The 22,799-nt window shown below is 42.9% G+C and overlaps 1 protein-coding gene across 2 annotated transcripts in view; it reads left to right on the top strand.

The window, feature by feature from the left end:
* Positions 1-22,799, top strand: part of RBFA (ribosome binding factor A) — a 101,359-nt gene that overhangs the window by 63,199 nt on the left and 15,361 nt on the right. For both annotated transcript variants that reach the window (XM_086965190.1, XM_086965191.1), the window contains 2 exons: positions 599-711; positions 1,788-1,872. In XM_086965190.1, the coding sequence (XP_086821316.1) occupies positions 599-711; positions 1,788-1,872 (198 nt within the window). The remainder of the gene's footprint in view (positions 1-598; positions 712-1,787; positions 1,873-22,799) is intronic.

Below are 22,799 nucleotides of genomic sequence, written 5' to 3'. Positions count from 1 at the left end.
AGGGATGGAAGTACTTACTATGTTATCTAATGTGAGATGTTATCCAATCTGACCGCGAGCACCGCCTGCTTGACCGTATTTGTTATCCATATCATGTTCCTCAGTTCTGTATGTGACAATAAGAATCGGGCACAAATCTTCAATTATAGTCCAGGTTTGCAGCACTACAATTTACATACAATTTTGTCTCGGCGATAAAAATGTATGTGGTGTTACAGATGGTTGGTTAGCTGAAGAACCCTATGCGTAGCATTCTCGTGTAGGTACCGCTTTTTTTTATTGTTCCCTTAGAAACCTTGCATTTTGGTAAAAAAGTTAACTTTAAATGTGCAGGAGGCAAAATAGCCAATTTGATTTGTGGTCTTTCATTGCTCGAGGAAGAAGTTAGAATGATGTCCTTACTTTTTGATTCACCAATGTGAAGTCAAGAATAAGTCTCCCTTTGTTATTGCTTATTTTGAATGTACTTATTACATCACATTTTTTTCCACAGGCTTTTATAGTGAGTGTATGTTTTGTAAGTAATAAATATTTGAATGTTTTGTGTTTACAAACAAAATATTTTGAAGTAAAATGAGCCGTTTTATGTTTCTGGAAGGTGGCTCTTGCTGGTGACTTTTCGGCATGTCGTGTTTACTGGAAAACCTCTGGTGATGCAGCTGCAGATGATCACACTGCGACAATTTTGCAGAAAACTGCTCCTCAAATAAGGTGCGATTTTGCAGTGAGGGTGGAAATTTCTTTTCAGCATATAAAAGGCACATTTGTTGGCATATGGAGAGTGAGATAACAATCGAAGTCCTTTATAAGAAGTCTGTCACTACTCAGCTTACATGATCACACTGCTTTCACAGCAAACAACTGACTGTGTAGTCATGGAAGTCCTAAAACTATCACTGATATATGGACAACTGATGACTCACGAGCTTGTAACCTACAGGTTTGTCGCACACCTGCCACTGTTGTATTATTCCTTAGGTATCTGTTCAAACATGTCAAACAACTAAATATTTACTGATGATGAAGAGTCAAATGTCTCAATATAAAATACATTAACACGTAAGAGTGGAATCCAAATTGTTGGAGATGCTGAATTTTGTAGGGCAATTTTTTGAGCTCTAACCCCCTGTTCTGAATAGTTTGCTGATAGGTTATTTAACAAGTCTGGGGCTTTTACCAGTGGGACTTCATGAAGAGATGCATCATCCTTTGAGCAAACTCTGTAACTAAGATATTTTTTTAAAAATCTCCATTGCTTGCCTGTAATTGTGTAAGGTACAATTGTATTTCTTTTTTTCTGCGTGATTTAGCTTTATACTTTAATGTGCTTGTTTAAGTTTTAAAGCTCTGCAAGACTGTGGCTGTTACTAGGCCATGCCCAGCTTGTGTAAATTATTTGTTCTTTTTTGAATGAGCTAAAGAAGGATTATTATGTGCAATGTTAGCAAACACAGTGTGCTTCTACTTTACAGAGGATTTTCTTGAGCTTTTTACTGAGAGTGCGATGTGTTAAGGATTTCCATCACAGTAGTCGTAGAATGTGATCATGACAGAGTTTTCAGAATGTTGGTGCACAAAAAGACGAGTAGTATTATTTTACAGGATAAATGTGTGATCGTGTTTGGGGGTATTCCAGTACAGATGAGCTGATGTGTAGTTGAGATTTTAACCTAAAATAATTTCAGCATGCTGCACCTGAGGCACTATGAAACACATTTAGAGTCTATTCTCCAGTAGCTGCTCTGAATTGGAATCTCCTGTATTTTTAATGTTATTTTATTTTGCAGGCATTGGTTGATTACCCATCAAGTAATAGGAGGCGTTCCTCCAGTAGTCTTTGTGAAAGACAGAGAAAATGCTGCCCTTGCAGAGGTACAGTAAATCAATCGAATTCAAGAGGAACGACAGTGCTGCTATGTGACCATACACACTACACACACAACAAAGCAATGGAAATTGATATTACACAGATCCTAGGATAGTTATCATAAACATGCTACTGTTTTGACAAGATAATCTCTGTAAAGACAGCCTTACCAGCCCAGGTTTGTATCAAATTTAGCAAGTTTTCATGGGTCTTGTTGGTCACTCACTCCATATTAGGTTACCTGCTCATCTTTTTCAGTCATCAACCAATGTTCAACCAGTTGGGTTTTTACCTCAGAATAATATTTTTGATAATCGCTCTTCTTCTGAAGAACAATGTATGAATGAGTAGTGTGAAACAAGAATATTCAAAGAAATCCCTAATAAAAGCCAGGGTACAAGATGGATTATTTTTCATTTTAGTTTTTCTAAGGTGGTTTGAGCCCTGGTTTATGGACGCAAAATTATCTTGGAAAAGCCTAAGAATGAAAAAGAATACAACAAATGAACCTTTTGCATTAAGTGAAAATAAAAGATGCAAAACTTCAAAAGAAGTTTGGTTTGTATTTAGTTTTAATTCTTTGGAAATTGATTATAAACCTACAAAGCACCATTATATTGTATAGGTGAGTGCTTAGTATAAGCCCATGTTTCTAGTGCAAATTCGATTCTTGCATATTCAGACAAATCAAACACTTCCCACCCATAAAAAAAGTTAAAAATGCTTCTTAATATATGAAGATGGATATTAGAAGAAATGATGAATATTATGCAAGGTTGATGACTTCATAAACATCAACAATATGCCCTAATTCCATTGGCATATTTCCCATTTCTTTAGTATCCAGCATTAAGTCTGCTACATTCCGTTGAAGAAATTTATAACTAATACATTTCAAGAGATGAGTTAGCCATATAAGGGCTTAAGATAACTCTTTACAGAAATAGCCATAAAATTACTATCAGATCTTCCAGCAGTAGGAATAACTGCCCTTTTGCTCTTTTTTCACAATTTTGGAAACGTGCTTATTTCACTCCAAACCATAATGAAGGAAGCTTCCATAGTAGGACAGGAAGTGCACTACAATAGGCTGCAGATTCAAGACACATAGCCACGAACATGGTGCTGCACTTTGCCTGGAACCCTTTCCGTTCCTCATTGAAAACCAAGTCACTATTAATTCATGCAAACACACCAGCCGTAAAGGCAAAGAAGATTTGGAAGTTCAAGCTCTTGGCGTTGGCTAATTGTTTGGAATATGTCAATGACGGGTGTCCACCTCCCGCAGTATGAAATGTTCAAGCCAACAACTTCCGTAGATTCTTTTCCTAATGAGGAACATTTTTCTACCTGTTTGAATTGATATCTGTTGCAAATCACGATGAAACAGGAAGATGGTAGTAACAGGTTTATTGTAAGGAGACAGCTTAAACAACCACCAAGGACAGGTATCCAGGCTTAACTGAACAAGGCATATAACAGAATGTCCAGGTAAGAAGGAAACATAACAATTCCAAATGGAATATAGAATATGGAATACTACACACCTTCCCCCCTAAAAAAAACCAAACAAAAACAAGAGAAAGAAAGAACAAAAAAAAAACTAATGAAAATAATCACGTAACTTGACAGGAGTATGTTTAGCTCGTACACTTTTCCTTTGAACAAAATCATTGGAAACATTAGGTAATGGTATGGGAACATTAGAATCAAGAGACATTTCATCATGTAAAATACTGGGTTGATCAATAGAAATTTCATCATGCATAGAACTAGCTTGATCATTGTCCAAATTACAATTAGGAGTAGGATTGTCCAAATATTGATTTTCACATGGAAATGTGTCAAGCAACGGAGAGTAAGATGCATCATTTTGTTCAGCAGAGACACTGAGCTTGGAAGTGGAACAGTCATTGGTTGAGGGTAGAGCAGAATTCAACTTAGCATCTAAGTGCAGACCAGAATTTAAACCTTTACATAAAGAGATTCTTCTAAAATTCCATATCTTACCATCCTCAACTCTCACAGCTTTGGAAAAAACCTCAGTAACCTTACAGGGATCAGACCATTTGCACCACTTGTTATCGAAAGCCCTACCAAATTTGACACGTACAAAATCACCCACCTTGATCTTCTGGGAATGATCTTTGGAAGACAAAAAACTGTTTTTCATCTTCTCTTGATATCTCAAGACTGTGTCCTTAACCATGTTCGGGTCTACTGAAGATTCACAAGGAAATTTAACCTTTAACCACCAGGGAAGAAGTTTGGATCCAGGTTTTCTGCCTCTAAGCAATTCAAACGGAGAAAACCCTGTAACAGATTTGGGAGAAGTGCGATAAGACAATAAGGTGGAACGTAAAGCCTTCTTCCAATCTAAGTTACTCTTAATGGCTAATTGGATGGACTCTTTGATGACCCTATTAAAGCGTTCCGTTTGACCATTGGCCTGGGGGTTGTAATTAGATACTCTTTTGTGCACAATACCACACCTCTGGAGAAAGGACAAAAACTCTTTGCTAATAAATTGTGGGCCGTTATCGGACACAATTTCGGCAGGAATGCCTTCTCTACAGAAAACTTCATCTAGGAATTGGACGATTTGGGTAGATCCAATTTTGTCAACAATCTTCAATTCTGGCCATTTGGAAAAATAGTCAATCAAGACTAAACAAAACACATTTTGGTGAGAAGACAGATTAAGAGGTCCAATAATATCAATGCCTAACTTTTCCCAAGGAGAAGAAACAAAATCAACAGGAGAAATATTTGTAGCCAAGGGTTTGACTGTTTTGTCACTATTAGTACAAGGAGAGCATGAACTAACCCATTTGTCAACCATTTTATCAATTCCAGGCCACCAGTAAAATTCGCGAATACGTCTCTTGGTACTAGACATACCCATATGTCCCTCGTGAGCCATAGAAATTATTCTTTCTCGCAAAGAAATCGGAGGGATGATCTTATCACTACGGATGATGAAACCTTGGTCAAACATAAGTTCATCTTTCACCTTAAAAAAGGAAAGGAGGTCGCCAGACAAATTCCGTTCTTGAGGCCAGCTATGCTGTAAGTACCTAGTCAACAAAGGCAAACTGGGATCATTCGCCATCGCTTCTCTCCACTCAGCTTCAGAAATACCATTAGAACTTGGAACACCACAATCATTGACATTGTCAATATTAAAAACAACATCAGAATCACAATTCAGATTGCCAGAAAAAAACGAATTAACCAAAGGCAACCTGGACATGCAGTCAGCATGCACATTTAAACGACCAAGGAACGTACTCAACAACACATTGAAATTCCTGTAATTTCGCAGCTAGACGTGCAAGACGTGCAGTTAGCGTTCTGCCACCACCAGCCGCTAGCATGTTAATTAAAGGTTTGTGGTCAATTCTTAAACGGAATCGAGTTCCCCAGAGAAATTGCCTAAAATGTTCAGAGGCCCAAGTGCATGCTAATAACTCCTTTTCTATAGTGGAGTAATTGTACTCCGCACCTCGCAAAGTTCTGGATGCATAAGAGACTACATACTCTTCACCTTTGTCTTTCTGCATTAAAACAGAACCCAAGCCAACGTTGCTTGCATCCACGCACACTATACACTCTTTCCCAAGATCAAACGGCCTTAAAAAGGGAGCATTGGTAATTTCTTGTTTCAGCAAATCAAACGCATGTTGCTGAACATCGTTCCATGAAAACTTTACATCCTTTTTTAATAAAGACCTAAGAGGATGTACCTTTGAAGCATAGTCTTGGACAAACTTACTATAGAATTCAGTGAGACCCAAAAAGGAGACTAGCTGATCCTTATTCAACGGTGCAGGGGCTTTGGAAATGCTTGCAATATGGTTGAGTTTAGGTTTGATACCCATGGCAGAAATTTCGTGACCAAGGTACTCAACTTTACTTTGTCTAAATTTACATTTGGATAGCTTCAATGTTAGGCCATATTGTTGCACACTTTTCAAAACCTTTACAAGATTCTTGTTATGTTCCTCGAAATTTTTCCCATGTATTAGAATGTCATCCTGAAAGGCAATTGCTCCCTCACAACCTTCTAGCACTGTCTTCATAAGACGTTGGAAAACAGATGCCTCACTAGCTAGGCCAAAAGGCATGCGGCAATATTGGAACATGCCCTCAGGTGTAATAAAAGTGGTTAAAAATTTCGAATCTTCGTGCAAAATTACTTGATGGTAAGCACTGGTTAAGTCTAGTGTGGAGAAAACGCAGGCACCAGCAAGAGTAGAAATGAGTTCATGTATGTGAGGTAGGGGATGCCTATCAATCCAGATCTCTTTGTTTAGACTGCGGAGATCCACACATAGACGGAGCTCGCCATTGCTCTTAAGGGATAGAACAACTGGCGAAACCCATGGGGATGACTCAACTGGTTCAATTATTTTCTTGGAAACAAGATCTGACAAGATTACTTTGAGTTTGTCCCTATAGGCTAAGGGTACATTTCTGACTCTATGTCGGACAGGAATGGCTGATTCTTTAAGAATGATTCGGTGTTTGAAATTGGCAAAAACTCCCAAATTATCATTGAAAATAGAAGGGAAATCCTTTTTTAATTGGAGAATAAAATCATTTTCTGGTGGAACAACATATACGGGAGGAGAAGCATTAGGGTCAAGTCTGATTCCTAAATCATATTGATGGGACCAACACAAGATAGACGCACCTTTGGTGGAGATATATACCTTCCCTCTGGTAGTCCTATCTTTAAATTTAATGTCGGCCCACATGTAACCCTCAAGATCTATTTTCTTGCCAGTGTATCCCCCAGGATGTATATCAGGAGGTAGGAGTTTCGTTGAGCTCCAAAATTCATCAAAAACATTTTTGCCAATTATAGTGTACCAGGCACACGAATCAATAAGCATCGATATTTCTATGCCATTAATGGAGATTAGATCACTGGGAAAACCTTTGCATTCGGTATCACCAACACATAACATGGTGTTAATTTCAGATGGTTGTTCGAGATCATCACATTCTTCATAAGACAAATAGTTAACTTTTTGTGAAGACTTACACATTTTGCTAAAGTGACCTGACTTTTTACATTTAATGCAGACTTTGTTCCAAGCTGGACATCCTTTATAATTACCAACATGATCATTAGCCCCACACCTATAACATATTATTTGAGATTTTCTTTGAAAAGATTTGTTATCTCTGCCAAAATTATCCTTTCTATTAGGAAAAAATGTAGGTTTCCTATAGTTGGAAGGATTCCTTACTAGAGAGACTTCAGGGATAACTACTTTACTCTTTACTTCATGACCTCTTATTTCATTTACAAACAACTCAGATTGTTCGATACCCTTAGCGATATTTAGTACAGCACTGAGAGAAGATTCAGTGCCCATCCACAAGCGTTCTTGAATCTTTTTGCTTTTGGTACGCATCATAATTTGATCCCTTAAAACCTGGTCAAAATTTATGGTTTCAAAGGAACAAGAACCAGCTAGAGTGCGTAAAGCAGCTACATAAGTTTCAATGGATTAATCTTCTTTTTGTACCCTAGAATAGAATTTAAATCTTTCCATAACAGTGTTGATTTTCCTCCCAAACCTGGTACTCAGTTGCTTGATAACAACCTCAAAAATATTTAAGTCTCCAGCACCTACATTTTCAATGGGAGGTAAACTTTCTAATTCTTTAAGACCAGCCCCACCTAAACAGTTTTTTAACAGAGCAAGTTTTCTTTTAGGAGAACAGCCATCTTCCTCCACTACATCTACATATGCGAGGAAAGTCTGATACCAAAGGTCCCATTCAACTTTTGGATCACCAGCTGAAGGTAGAAAATGTGCTGGAGAAATAATGTTATTAGACGTTTTTTTTTTACAAAGTACCTATAAAGAAGAAAAGAGAGAAAAAAAAATAATAAAAGTAGTCACCGTTGTCCAGAAGATTCCATCGTCCAACTCTGGTGATTGTTGAAAAGTAGAACGTTTACTTGTTGTTATTTCCTTAAATAAGGAGAAAAGTTAATGTACATACAAGGAAATTAATAGTATTCAAACTAATGATGGACGAATTGTACCAAAGAGGAACTGGTTAAAGTTGCACGGCATCAAGCGAACATCCGAGTGGTTGCCGGTTGCTATGGAGACAAAATGGATGCTGGAACGCAACGTTTCGATGCAACACAATACGTGATGACGAGTACGTGTTGACAAGCGCTATGCGTGATGACGAGTGCGCGGTGACAGTATGCGCTGCACAAATGTTGAACGCGAAGAATCTAAAGGGTGATGAAGAATCTTCAGAGCGTGCAGCGCCGCGAGCTATAAAGTACAGTAAGTTTTGAAAGATGCTTCTTTATTTTGAGTGCAATGCGAAGGAAAATCCAACCCAAAAATAGATATTTTTTAAAAACGGGGCTTTAAGTGGAATTTCACATGGGAAGCAGCGAACACCAAATAATCCAATTGTAAAACGAAAAGGAAACGAGGTTCCAAAATGTTCCAATTAGTTAAAACAGCAGCCGCGGGTGCAATCACAGCACATGAAATGGTACAAACAGCCGCTGGTGCAATCATTCACATGAAAAATAAAGTAAACAGTACCTTCAGTTGATCCTTAATAAGAGAGGTGAACGCTGTCTCCAGACTTCGTTTTCCGAAAAAAAAAAGATTTTGAAGAGAAAATAGGTTCCTTTCTTGCCTTCAGGCTTAAGTATCCCGATCGTCGCCAAGTTATGTTGCAAATCACGATGAAACAGGAAGATGGTAGTAACAGGTTTATTGTAAGGAGACAGCTTAAACAACCACCAAGGACAGGTATCCAGGCTTAACTGAACAAGGCATATAACAGAATGTCCAGGTAAGAAGGAAACATAACAATTCCAAATGGAATATAGAATATGGAATACTACAATATCCATGACCCCCAAACTCGCAGATCAAACTGCGGATGGATACGCTAAAAAGGAACCTGATAGCCTGCAGCTGCCTTGCCGATGCTTGTTTCCACATCAACTTTATCATAAAGGCAGGATAACTTATCCACAGCCAGAGGCAAAATCCTTAACCACATTAATCATTGGGTTTGATGGTTCGGCTTCTGAGTTCCGTCATAATGGCCACTTAAACTTGTTCTTTGGGTATATGGCCACCTTAAGTAAGACTAAATGAAATTTAACAAGTACATTTTATAAAATCACGTGAAAGAGATTGTGTCTAGTGCCTGAGGTAATTTACTGCCTCAAGGCATGCTTTGAGAAAGTGGTATGTGGAAAAATCTGGTTTACAATACATTTTGCTCAATTTCCACTTAGGCGTACAATTTTAACATCATTGTTGGAAAGTAGTCTTTCTAGTTAACAGAAATTCAATTTTTAGGGTTAGTAGGATTTAAGTCTTAACTTCTCCTTACATTTTGTAATATTCCATTGGAAGCAGCTGACTTTGAGACAAAGCCTTCCTTCCTTCCAGAAACCATATCTGATGTTCATGCAAATCTGAGCTTATTGTTTCAAGTCTATTCCACCTCCATCTTCTGCATCCATCCTTGCTATCAAAAAGGTTATTCAACACTTTGTGTGAAGAGGGCACTCAATTTCAGTTTCAAAATATTCAAAATATCTTTATTCGGTTTCCATAAAATATTGAAAAACCATAAAACTTCATATAGATTTTTTTTTGAACAATTAAAATCAATATTGAGTTAAATACATGCGATGTGTTAACAAATTCATCGTATATACAAGTATTAGTTAAGTAAAAATAAATACAATCCAATTAAAAAATGCCTATATACCAGTAATTAATCCAAATTTGGACGGTCATTAACACAGAATTTCAAAAAGCAAGCTATAGCTTTAGCATATATTTCGTTTTCCAAAAACTGCAGCACTAAAAAGGCTGGACGACAGCCACTAATGCCCATAGAACTCAGTAGGGGTACAATCCATAGTTTACGTGGTGCAATATAAAATTTACAAAAAAACAATATATGGATTGAAGAATGTAAAGAAATACCATCGCACAGACAGGCAGATAAATTCATGCACCAATCATTCTGTTGGGGAAAATAAATTAACCTGTGGAAAATATTAAATCTAAAACGGGTCAAAAGGAATTTTTCTTGCGAGTTCATATTGTACGTTAAATACCGTTGCAGTCCGAAGACGGTCTGGATGGACAGTAGATGCTGAACTGAGCTTTTTCCTATTTCATTTAGAAGGCGCAACTCGCCTAGGTGTGCTAGAGAGACCTTTTTTTAATTCTTTTTTAGGCAGCTCAGATATAAGTGATGGATCAGTAAAGTATCTTTCAAGGCCAAGGTCTTCAAAAAATGTTTTTACGTAGGCTAACCATCTAATTGTATCCGTATTATCAAGTGACAGACAGTCCTAAACTAGGGAATGTGTTAGCTCGCACTGATCTGTAGACCAGATCCTGTGCCATAACATAATTGGTTGGATTCGCACGATATGTGTTATGTAGTCCAACCCTAGCTCTAAATGACATCCATATGTCGAAGTGCTCCTGGTAACTGCAAGTAGGTACCTCTGAAAGGTGTTCTCAACCTTCAGTAATTCATCCACATTAGCATGCCCCCACACCCCTGAGCCATAAATTGTAACACTGGTACATTTGGCCCGGTAGATCTTCAACATTTCTGACGGGGCTCTCTTCCCTATTTTCTGTGCAAAAGCCACTAGAGCAGTGGTAGTCCTCGGGAATAATAACTTTCTAGAATTAATGGCCTGTGTCCATTTGGATTTATTGTCTATTAGAATCGAAATTTGCCTAACTAAGTAACGGTAAGTTTCATTTCTATTAGGGATGCGGAGGCGAGGATTATGCTATACTTCCTTCTTCGCTCTTTATTCCATAACTTTTCACAGCAGCTCAGAAAAAACTGTATGAATGCTTTATATATACCAAAAAACTAGGTAAAGAAAGCATTAACGCAAAACAAATGGATCTTCAGTGTCCAACAAACTACAACTCTCATCATTCCATGAGTGCGGAGTCCCATAGTAGTCCTTCAACCATGTCCACAACATGTAGATAGGGCTTCCATCTTAGGTCCTCTTCCTTCGCGCGAGTCACGCTCCCATCCTACTGATCTGGTTTCGGACCATCATTCCCTACCAGGAAAAACACAACAGCGTAAGCGTTTGTAACACAAATGTTGAAGGTACATAGAATAGCAGTACCCTACTCTGAAGTCAACACAATAACAGATATCCAATAAATGAGTTACTTACTGCAGTACGGGTGGCAAAAATCTTCCGAAGGAGATTGGGTGGGATAATCCTCGCCTCCTCGTCCTTAATAGAATTGAAACCTACCGTTACTTAGCTAGGCAAATTTCGATTCTATGTCAGGAACGGAAGCTTCGGATTATGCTAGTTCAAAGCTTACTTACCACCAAATGTGCAATATCCACTACCGGTTTAAAGTAAAACCTCTTAAAGGTGGAGTCTGAAGACCAATCCGCCGCGCGCATCTGGTCTTCCAGACACGCCCACAGGGCAAATGCCTTAGACTCCATCGCTCCCCTAACTGAATGTGCGCCAAACCGACTAGTATCAATGCCTGCTTCTTGCATGACCCATCTTACCCATCGAGCAATGGTGGGTGAAGAGACAGCCTTATGTGGCTTTCTTAATGCAATAAGTAATTGTCTCTCGCCCGGAGGGCGAAGTTCCAAGGTCGCATCCTTGTACGCCTTCAGGCACTGAACCACACACAGCTTCGGAGTATCTGTAAACGCTGGGTAAGAGATTAACCTCGAGGCTGATTTCGTGCGGCGTCCCACTGTAAATATGACCCCATCCGGGGAGAAGACTCTTGCCGTGACATCCAAGGCCCGGACGTCTGACACTCTGCGGCAAGACACCAAACACAGAAGCATGGTCAACTTGGCCGACAATTCCTTCAAAGAGGGATACTTATTTGGTTGCCAGGATAGAAGTAAGTTCAAAACAACATTCACGTCCCAAAGGACCTAATAGCGTGGTTCCGGGGGCAACGAGAGACTGATACCCCGCAGGAGCCGACAGACAAAGGGGTGCTCACCCACTGACGAACCTTCCACCGGGTAATGAGCAGCCGAAATTGCCGAGCGCACTGCATTAATAGTGCGATAAGCCAGTCCTTCCGAAGCCAGTTCGGCCAAGGAGTTCAAGATGGGAACAACACCCGGGACCATGGGATCCAAACCCCGTCGTAGACACCAACGCACCCACCTAGTCCAGGTGGAACGGGAGCGTTTAGCGGTGCTTGCGGCCCAGGCCTTAGACATAAAATCCTCAGCTTGTCCCCAAAGGCCTGGGAGCGACCAGCGTCACCTGAAAGTCGCCAAGCCTTGAGTTAAAGAGACCCTTGAATTATGAGGGGATGTGATTCCCCTTCCGGATTCAGAAGAAGACGATGAAACCGGGGGGAGTAGGATTGGAAAATCCCAGGAAAGTTCCAGAAGAACTGGAAACCAGACTTGAGACCTCCAAACTGGCGTGATTACCGCTAGGTCTGCCATCTGGCGGCATACCTGGGCCGCCATCCGTACCACCATCGAAAAAGGAGGGAACGCATACGCTTTTTCCTGACTCCAATCTTGCAGAAAAGCGTCTGTGGCCTCCGCTAGAGGGTCCGGCCTCCAGCTGAAGAATCGAGGAAGCTGGTGGTCTAGACGGGAAGCAAAGAGGTCCACTGAAAAAGGACCCCAGAGGTTGTTCAATTGCCCGAACACCCCGACGTCTAACTTCCACAGGCTGGAATCCCGCAGATGCGTGGAATGCCAATCCGCTACCTGGTTGGCTCGGCCTGGCAGATACTCCGCTGTTATGGAGATGTGATGCGCCAGGCAATAGTCCCAAAATTCCTTCGCCAAATTCGCTAGCGCTCGGGACCGAGGACCGCCCAGGTGGTTGACGTATCGAACCGCCGAGACATTATCCATTGGCAGAAACACACACGAGCGTACTGAATCCCAGGTCCAGCAGCGCACTGCAAAAGACCCCGCCAAAAGCTCTAAGCAATTGATGTGCAAAGTTTGTTCCTCTGAAGACCAAGAGCCGCCTGTGGAGAACTCACCGCAGCGGGCGCCCCAACCGGACCGTCTGGCGTCGGATTCTATTATTAGGTCCGGGACGGAGCCAAAAATCGCCCGTCAGTTCCAAGCCTCCATGTGAGTGAGCCACAAAGACATTTTGTCCTTCAGGTCTTCGGAAAGGGGAACCAACTGATCGTAAGACATACCCCTTCCGAGATGATGCGCCTTGAGGCGTTGTAGAGCCCGGTAATGAAGGGGGCCCGGAAAGATCGCTTGGATAGATGAGGAAAGGAGCCCCACCACCCTGGCGATCTGACGGAGGGAGGTGTGGGAATTCACAATTGTTTGTCGCAAGACATGTCTGATCTTGGCCATCTTTCAAGACGGAAGGCTCAAAGAGGCTTGCAAGGAGTCCACCACGAAACCCAGAAAATTCACTTTCTGAGACTGAGTTAGAACAGACTTGCCTTTGTTGATGACAAAACCTAACCCCTGAAGCAGAGAAACCGTCTGCTGAAGGTGAAGGCCTAGTTGTTCCGGACATTGGCCAATCAAAAGAATGTCGTCCAGGTAGACAATCATCCGAATACCCTGACTCCGCAGGAATTCCACTGCCGGGTGAAGAATCTTGGTGAAGCACCAAGGGGCAGAGGAAAGTCCGAACGGTACGGCTGTGAACTCGAAGGTCTGACCCCCCCCAGAAAAACTGCAGGAAACGACGGTGAGGGGGATGGATGGGCACCACTAAGTACGCTTCTTTGAGATCGAGGCGCACCATCCAATCGCACGGCAGGAGAATATCTCGAAGAAGATGAATCCCCTCCATCTTGAAGTGCCGGTAGACCAACCATCCATTGAACTCTTTGAGGTTGATCACCAGCCTCTTGCCGCCATCCGTTTTTTCCACCAGGAAAAGGTTGCTGAGGAAGCCCGCTGGATGCCGAACTGATCGACGGATGGCCCCCTTGCGTAGCAATTCCGAGACCTCCCCGTTGATCAGCTGCGCATCTTCCTCCGAAAACACGAGAGGCCGTGGGGGCCTGACTAGGTAGGGGCAATCGTAGAACTCTGTGGAAACCGCGGATCGTTTGCAAGACCCATGCGTCCGCCGTAATGGCCGCCCACACGTCTGAAAAGGTCGCTAGCCTGCCGCCAATGCGCACCTGCTCTGCTGGGATTACACTTACCGCCGGAATACACTTACCGCCGGAATTGCTGTTACGGGAGTTATTCTTGAAACCTCCCCGGCCTCGGAAACGTTGACCCCGGGTGAAGTAGAAGTTGTTATAGTTGGCTGAGGTGTTGTACTGCCCTCGCCCGGAGCCTTGACCTTTGGTAAAACTTTGACCGCCACGGCCCTTCGCGAGGCCCCTACCGCGACCGGCCCCTCGAGAGAAACGTTGCTGGAAAACATTCTTAATACTGGACTGGACCTTGTCTAGAGAGGTGAATGTCGACATGAACTTGCCTAACTCTTTGATAAATGGGTCCCCAAAGAGACCACCTTGGGCTTCCGCCCCTGCCTCTGAAGAGGCTAAGTCCCCCAGCTTAGGGTCTAACTTAATTAGGAGCGAACGCCGTCGCTCTGTCGAGAGGGCACAATTGGCGTTTCCTAGGACGATGACTACCCTCTGCGCCCAATTGGACAAGACGTCCGGCGAAAACGCGGCCCCGGAAACCTTCGCTTCCTCTGCCATGTCAAGTATTTTCGTAATGGGTCCTATAGCGTCCAGCAGTTTATCCTGACAGGAGCGGTCGATACCTTTGCGTGGATCCTTAACGAATTTAGCTAGAAATGTGGCCATTTTAGAATCGAGCTCGGGCGTCATAGCTACCTTGCCCTCCAAAGTAGGGCGGGGGCACTCCCCCCGCAAGCAACTCTGCGCCTCCTTCTCAAGGGGCTTGCGGAGCCGTCACGTAACTAACTTCGCCACCTTGTCTCCAGGAGTCCAGGCCGCGGATCGCGGATGGATGATGTCATCCGGGTCCAGCATCCCCGTGCTACCTGAGGCAACGCGGTGGTTGACGTGGACGGTCTCCAACTGCGGACGAGTCGTCGTCATCGTCAGTATCCGTTGGTGAAACCACTCCAGGTGAGGAGGGAGCCGTCCCTAAAGACCCCAAGGGTTCCGGGCCCGACTGTGGCGCAGGGGCGGGAGAGGTCACCTTGGCCAAAAACGCATCGCGTAGGCGTTCAAAGGCGTCTCTGTCCACACCCTCCGTCCCCGCCGAGTTCCCCTCCCTACAGGGTTTCTTCGGGGGAGGGGGCTCCACTCCCGTAGGAGTCGCCGCACCCGGTGCAACTGAGTGAACCTGCGCCAATTTCGCACACTCCTCCACAATGCGGGCAGACAGGAGGTCCTCCATAGGGCCCACTATTTCCGCGACGCATCGGTAAATGGAGCGGTCTACCGCATTATAGAACTCCTCATCATTGATGTACTGGTACTGTTCCTCCTCTTTATAGTAACCCTCTTGCTCCATGCTCTCAGGACCTGGTGACAGGGGCGTAGGGTACACAACCAACACAAAGCCCACAGAGGGTGAGGAAGGCCGTTTGAATTGGCCCAGTCAGAAGGTGGCCGGAGGCCCTTCAGTCAATCAGCCCAGTTGGAAACCGGAATGAAGGCAGCACCCCCTTCCTGGCGCGCAGACCCTCCACAGGACCGGGCCTTATCCGCCTCCCAGCGCGCCCTCTGGGCAAACAAGAACCCTCAAGGGTATGTGGCCACTAAGGCCTTCGTAGGCTCAACACGATGCAAAAATCGCTAAGTGCTGACAAAAACTGCCCGCAGGCGTTTATCGCGGTGAACCCGCAGTACAGACCCCGCGCTGGGCGTATGGAAAAAACCGGGGCAATACAGACCCAGAATACTGGGCGTTCAGGTGAGGCGGTGGGGCAAGGCTCCGAGCAACTCTCCTCTCCTCAGCGCGGCTCCTCTGTGACAGGAAACCGCGCCGAGGAGCAGCGAGATGCAGCAGCGCCCTTGGTGGTCGTGCAGACCACCGCACACTGTGGAAGATCGCGTGAGGGGCGACAAAGCTCTCCCGCGATCAGGAAAGGCTCTGTGGGACAAAACTATTTAGAATAATAAAAATATATATTCAACACCCCACAGAAGTCCCCAGTCAGCGTATAGAATCGCTAGGTTGAGATAAAGTAACAAAGCCTAAACCCCCATAGAGATGAGAAAAAAGGCACTTAACTGGCTGCAAAGAAAGAGGAAGAGGACCTAAGATGGAAGCCCTATCTACATATTGTGGACATGGTTGAAGGTCTACTATGGGACTCTGCACTCATGGAATGATGGGAGTTGTAGTTTGTTGGACACTGAAGATCCATTTGTTTTGCGGTTAATGCTTTCTTTACCTAGTTTTCTGGTATATATAAAGCATTCATACAGTTTTTTTCTGAGCTGCTGTGAAAAGTTATGGAATAAAGAGCGAAGAAGGAAGTATAGCATAATCCGAAGCCTCCGGTCCTGACATGGAATTCTTAGATAAGGATAAGATGTAGTACATTCTAATATAGTTTTGTTGACCATATATATCCATAATTTTCTTTGTCCGAGGCCCTGCATGCATAGCATAAGTCTACTTTATAATTACTTTAAGATTTAGACTGTCCATAAAACTACAGTATTTATTTAAGGTCCGCTGTAGCTGAAGGGGAGTTCTTGCAAGAATCACCGCGTCCACAGCATATAATAGTGCTGGAATTGGCCGACAACGAATTGTTGGGAGGTCTTTACTCCCTTCCAACATGGCTACTTCGAGCCCATTTGTATATAGTGTGAATAGGAAGGGGGCCAGAACACATCCTTGTCTGACCCCCCCCTCTCTATCCTGAAGGATTTGGTGAGTTCTCCAACTGTACCGTGTCTGACTCTTGCAGTTGCTCCCGAGTAAAGCTCACGCAAAAAATTCACCAGTGTAGGGTCCACTCCCATTTCTAAGATGATTGACCACAACTTTGTATGGCTGACGCAGTCAAAGGCTGCGGTCAGATCAACATATACCATATGGAGGTACCACCCTTTAGCTTGTACATATTTTCCGATTAAAAGTGTTTAATTCAGAGCCTGGTCCACTGTGCCCAATCCTGCACGAAACCCGTATTGTAGGTTTGAGATTATTTTATGATCGGCGGACCAGTCCTGAACTCGCTCTTGTAAAATGCGGTCTACGACCTTCCCGAAAGAATCTAAAAGTGAGATTGGTCTGTAACATGTTAGACTTTGTTGATCGCCTTTTTTAAAAATTGGCCAGGAATCGATTAGTCCTATGTTTGCTGCTTCGAGTACTATTGTAAGGATGGGGGACCAAAGATCTAAATTATATTTAAAAAGATCCACTGGGACCCCATTGGGCCCTGGTGCTTTCCCTGATCTCGAGGCTTTTAAGGCATTTAATGCCTCTGTATGAGTGAAACTTCACTGTAATGGGTAAACTAAATCTCGAGGGAGTAATTCCCTCCTAACGTACTCAGAATGTTCTATATTCGCATCTAGATCCTGACTAAATATTTTTGAGAAATGGTTAACCCATGTTTAAGCGTCTATGGAAACCTCTAACTTTGGGGTATCGTTTCTATCAAGTAGGAAGGGAGATTTAACTACTTTCCAGAAAGTAGATCTGTCCTTTATAGAGCAGCTATTATGTAGCTAATTCCATAAATCATTCCTTATCTCTATTTTGCTGGTTTTTTTAAGCCGCAGCATAGGCCTTTCTAAGGCTGGTGATCTTTCCTGTCCCGATTGCATTGACTTATTGCAATTTTTAGTGCTGAATAGGCTTTAGTGCACTCATGATTAAACCAGCCCTTTTTGGGGTTTCTGTTGTTCGAATGTTTACGGAGTAGTTCTTCTTCTATAATTTTGGTAATAGCTTTGTAGCTAGATAGAATTTGTTCAGGTGTAGAGTTGGGATCAAAACAAATTTCAATTAAGGACAAAGCACATTTGACTATTTTGGCCGTTGTCAATTCTTGATCTATTGTACCCCACTTTAGTGCAAAGCCATTAAGTCTATCTAGTTTCAGGGTCTGTTGGTCCAAGAGACTCAGGTAGACCGGCTCCTCCATGTTGGTAGGTACACTTATTGTTAGACTAATGGGGAAATGGTCACTTATTACATTATTAATAGTGTCAAACTTCTGTATTGTTGATGCTAAACTATTAGAAACAAGTACAAAATCAATTGTGCTATTTATCCCCCTCCCATGAAAAGTAAAAGAAAAATTTACAGGGGGGTTACCAATTCATTTGCAAAACCCAACTCCATATCGAATATGATCTCATTCATACGATCACCTGGTTTAGTGTGATTAAAATGCGTTAGATTATTTCCATCCTCGCCCTGGATACCACAGTTTTTAGTACAATTCTTTTTACACAAAAATAGATTGAAATCACCCCCACAAATCGGTTCAAACGATTTGTTTATATACTTTGTACGCAATTCCTGTAATAAAAAGGAAACCTTATTTAAAACATCAATTAAATCACTTGAGTTCAAGTTGTTATAAAAATTTACTGAAAAGTAAATAGATGTTTTGTTTATTTTTAACATTAGGATCTGGTAGTTATTTTCCAGGCTCAGGGGGACTAATTCTTTTAGTGCCAAAGTATTTGACACATATATCGTTAAACCCCCTTCCGTCTCCTCGAAATAAATGGTATAGCCTCAGAGAAATGGGTCTTATCTCCCTCTAAGTGGATTGGGGAACTGAGCCGCTCTCTTGGAGACAGACTATGTTATGTTCCCTCACTACTTCTTCCCACATATCATTAGTACACTTTGAAAGTTGACCTGCTATATTCCAATAGACAATATTAAGTTTCGGGGATTTTAATTCAGGCTTAGTTTGGATGGGCTGGAGAGGTAGCTCTAAGTTCAATAGATGTATTGGCCGGTTACTTTCCAGCGACCCTACATTTAAGGGGAGGACCATAGTGTCTGTTATTGGTAAAGGGTCCAAGGAAGTTGAGCTGTAATTAGCAGGATTGGGTGAATCATAGGGATTCTCACAAATCTGTACTTGGGGGCAACTAAGAACCACACGGTTGGTCTCTCCTAGTGAGTCTCCTATTGTGCTATGTCCCATTTTGAGTCATTCGTTGTCTTCTAGTCCTGAAAGTGCATTAAATCTATTATAGATGGGTATGGGCTGAGATGCTCATTGATCAGAAAAGGGATTTCTCCATTTTATGGGAAGGCAGTTGCTTCTTCTAGCTGGATACAAAAATCCTAATGGTAATATATGTATCCCTATAGCGTCTACGGTGTAATTTGCCCTTATCTCAAAATTTCATTAACCAACAATGGTGAACTAAATGTTAGGACTATACAGTCCCCTGACAAGCCCTTTTCTCGCGACCCCATCCACTGTACACGTCTGACCATCTTGATATCCTGAAATAATTGTCTATGTAGGCCTACCCTACTGCTCAACCAGTGGAGTGATTTGTTCTTAAGTGATATCCATGATTCCTCAGTCGGAGCTTGATTATTGGGTACGTTACCCAAGACAATAATGTAGGGGGTGGCTTCTGGTTGAAGGTCTAGAGAAGTAGCTGGTGCAGATATATCATCTTTTAAGGGCGTCTGAGAGTGAGTTTGTTTGGACTCACGCAAAATACGTGGGGGGAGTGTATCTGTTGAGAATTTGCTTGTGAAGTTGTTAGACTTTTATTCTTCAAAGTACTCTCTGTTTCCAATAGAGACTGGACCCTTTTATCTCCTGACTTTTTGCGTGCTGGGCTAATCTGTGGTATAGTGCCTTCTACACACGGGGTATACTCATAGATGTTCTGGCCGAAGTTGGGTGGTCTAATGTTTCTGCGTGAATGTTTGGCAAGTTGTTTGGATGCTCGATGCTATTTAAGTCTAAGCCCATTGCTTTGTACTTATTGTTTAAAAGATTTTCTATGTTGGCCATTCTAGATGTCAACTGGTCCAACCTCAGTTTAACATACAGATCTAGTCTCTCCGCTACGGATGTCAGATTCTGAATCTCTGGCTTACAATCACATTGATTTGTTGAAGCATTTATTAACCTGGCCTTATGTTTGAGTAGGGTTTTTCCCCTGGGAGGTATATTTCGTTTGTTTTTTCAGTTTTGGCGAAGAGTGTATTATGATTGGGGTAATGTCTTTCTGGGCATCTCATTTTTCCTTGGGAATTGGTTTCTTCGGCTTTTGGGGGGCGGGGGGGGGGGGTTGTGTAGGGGATTCGTTAATGATCAATTCTAGGTCATCGGAGCCATGTTGGATACAGCTTTTGGATGGATTTAAATTATTTTCCCCTGGGTTCGATTGGTGGTTTACCTCATAATGAGGCGACTCTTGGCTGAGTCCAGAAGAAGCCCCTTCAATTGACTCCTCTACAGATAGAATCTGTTTGTCTAGAACACCTACCTCACCTGTTAAGTAATCTAGTATGGTTTGCTGAGTATCAGAATTAGACTTTGAGCCTTTTGGGCTTGGTAATTTCCTTTTGGACATGATTTATACTAATTTAGGTTAACTTTCAAGGGGAATACATCAGACACACGATATCAATTGCGATAATATTTGATTTGATTTGATAATAGGATTTATAGAGCGCACGATTGCCTGCGAGCGTCTTGCTGCTGATATGACTGAGACTGTTGAGCGGAGGACCTTGGGTGAGCTGTGCAGGAATCTGGGTAAGGCTACCCAGAAAAGAGCCAAGTCTTTATGTTCTTTCTAAAGGTTAGCAAAGATGGGCTGTTTTTTATTTCTGCAGGGAGCTTGTTGCAGGTTAACGCTGAGTGCAGCAGAAAAACCTCCCCTTTGCCCCCCCCCCCCCCATCTAATTTGTGTGAAACGGGGGGTACGGAGGAGGTTGGCACTGCTAGAGCTCAGTGTCCTAGCTGGAATGTAAGGTGACATGTTTTTTTTCAAGAAATGTGGTCCTGACCCATGCATGGATTTATATGCCAGGCATGCGAGCTTGAATTGGATTTGTTTCTCAACCGGTAGCCAATGAAGATTTCTGACCTTGAAGGCCACCGGCTCAAACCTGGAGATATTCATTATCAGCCGGGCCGCAGCGTTCTGCAACCTTTGGAGTTTTGTGAGAAGCTGTTTTTGTACGCCAGCGTATAAAGCATTCCCGTAATCCATTTTGGAGAAGCCCAGCACGGTTACCAGCATTTTACAGGCATCAGGAGGGATGTAAGGCAGTAGTTTACGAATTAGCTTCAGGGTAAACCAGACCGAGGATGTAAGTTTGTTAATTTGGGGCTCAAACGTAAGTTTAGAGTCTAACATGAATCCCAGGTTTCTTACCTTGTCCACAGGTGATGGGCAGGTGCCTAAGCCATCCGGCCACCAGTTGGGTGACCAGATCTTAGTGTCTGCTCCCAGCAGCATGACCTCGGACCTATCTCCGTTTAGTTTCAGGCAATTAGCTTGCATCCAGAGACTGACTGAATCATACAGAGACGGAAGTTACTTGCCGTCTCTGCGGTGTTATTAGATATGTCCACCACTATTTGTGTATCATCTGCATAAGATATGGGTAGGAAACCGTGGTCCCTAATAATGCCTGCCAGCGAGGCTGTGTTAACGTTGAAAAGGGTGGGACTTAAGGAGGAGCCCTGAGGGACCCCCCAAGGGGATTTGAAAGATTTAGAAGAAAAGTCCCCAAGCTGTACCCTGAAGGATCTTTCTCCCAAAAAAGAGGCCAAAAGTTTGGTCGCAGAAGCCTGCAGCCCTATATCTTTAAGACGGGACAGGAGCAGTTTGTGGTTAACTGTGTCGAAGGCTGCCGACAGATCTAATAAAATTAAGGCAGCCTTCCCACCCCTGTCCAGAATCCTCCTGATCTCCTCCACCGATGTAATCAGAGCGGTCTCAATCCCGTGTTCTCCCCGAAACCCATGTTGTGAAATATCAAGAACTTGGGAGTCCCTGATAAATTCCGATAGTTGTGTGTTCAGGTGTTTTTCCAGAATTTTTGCTGGGAAAGGGAATCTTGAAATAGGTCTATAGTTGGCTGGGATTGACGGGTCAAGGTTTGGCTATTTGAGGAGTGGGAGGACAGAAGCGTCTTTCCAGGCCCTCGGAAAACAGGAAGAATCAGTAATCCTAGTGAAAAGCTGTTGAATTTGCTTACTGAGCTGTTCAGGGAACATATGCAGGACTTTGGGAGAGCAAGGGTCCAAAGGGCCCCCTAACTTTGTGGTTAGTATAAGTTGGTGCACCTGATCCACTGAAGGGGGGGGGGGAAATAAATCCTCCCTTCACAGGCTCTGTATGATTCCTTATAGCGCACTGGGGCTCTCCCAGCGACTGTGTATCGTGATTGATGAAGGGTATATAATCATATATAAGTTTAACTTTATCTGTGAAGAATTGACCTAGTTTGTTGCAAAGCCCTATGCTGCCTTCAATCTGCTTATCCGTGACTTTGGTAAGCTTTTTGACCGTGGCGAAAAGCTCTTTACTGGAGCTCCTGGCCTCTTTGATTTTCTTTGTAAAGAAGGCCGATTTTTCTTCGGTAATAATTTTTTTGTAGGTGGCTAGAGTCTTATAGTATATTTGTTTCTCCCTATCCTCGTAGTTAACCCTCCATCTCCTTTCCGCTCGTCTACAGGTCTGCTTTTGCAGTCTAAGCCTCTCCGAGAACCAAGGCTCGGAGGTTTTTCTTCTTTTAGCAAGCTTTGTTTTAAGCGGTGCGACTGACAGCACAGCGGTTTTGATCCAGTTGTTTACTTGTTCAGTGGCAAGGTTGCTGTCTTGGGCAAGCCCTGAAATTGTCGCCTCTAGATGTGTGTGAAGTTTGGGAATGTCAATTTTATCCCATTCTTGGAAGGAGAATTTTTTGCACTGAAGGGCTGGCGGTGTTAGTCGGGTCGATGGTTAAGGTA

The sequence above is a fragment of the Lissotriton vulgaris genome, chromosome 4_1 (assembly GCF_964263255.1).
Source record: "Lissotriton vulgaris chromosome 4_1, aLisVul1.2, whole genome shotgun sequence".
Lineage (NCBI taxonomy): Eukaryota > Metazoa > Chordata > Amphibia > Caudata > Salamandridae > Lissotriton > Lissotriton vulgaris.
Note: the sequence above shows the minus strand (reverse complement) of the source record. Positions and strands in the feature narration are given on the sequence as shown.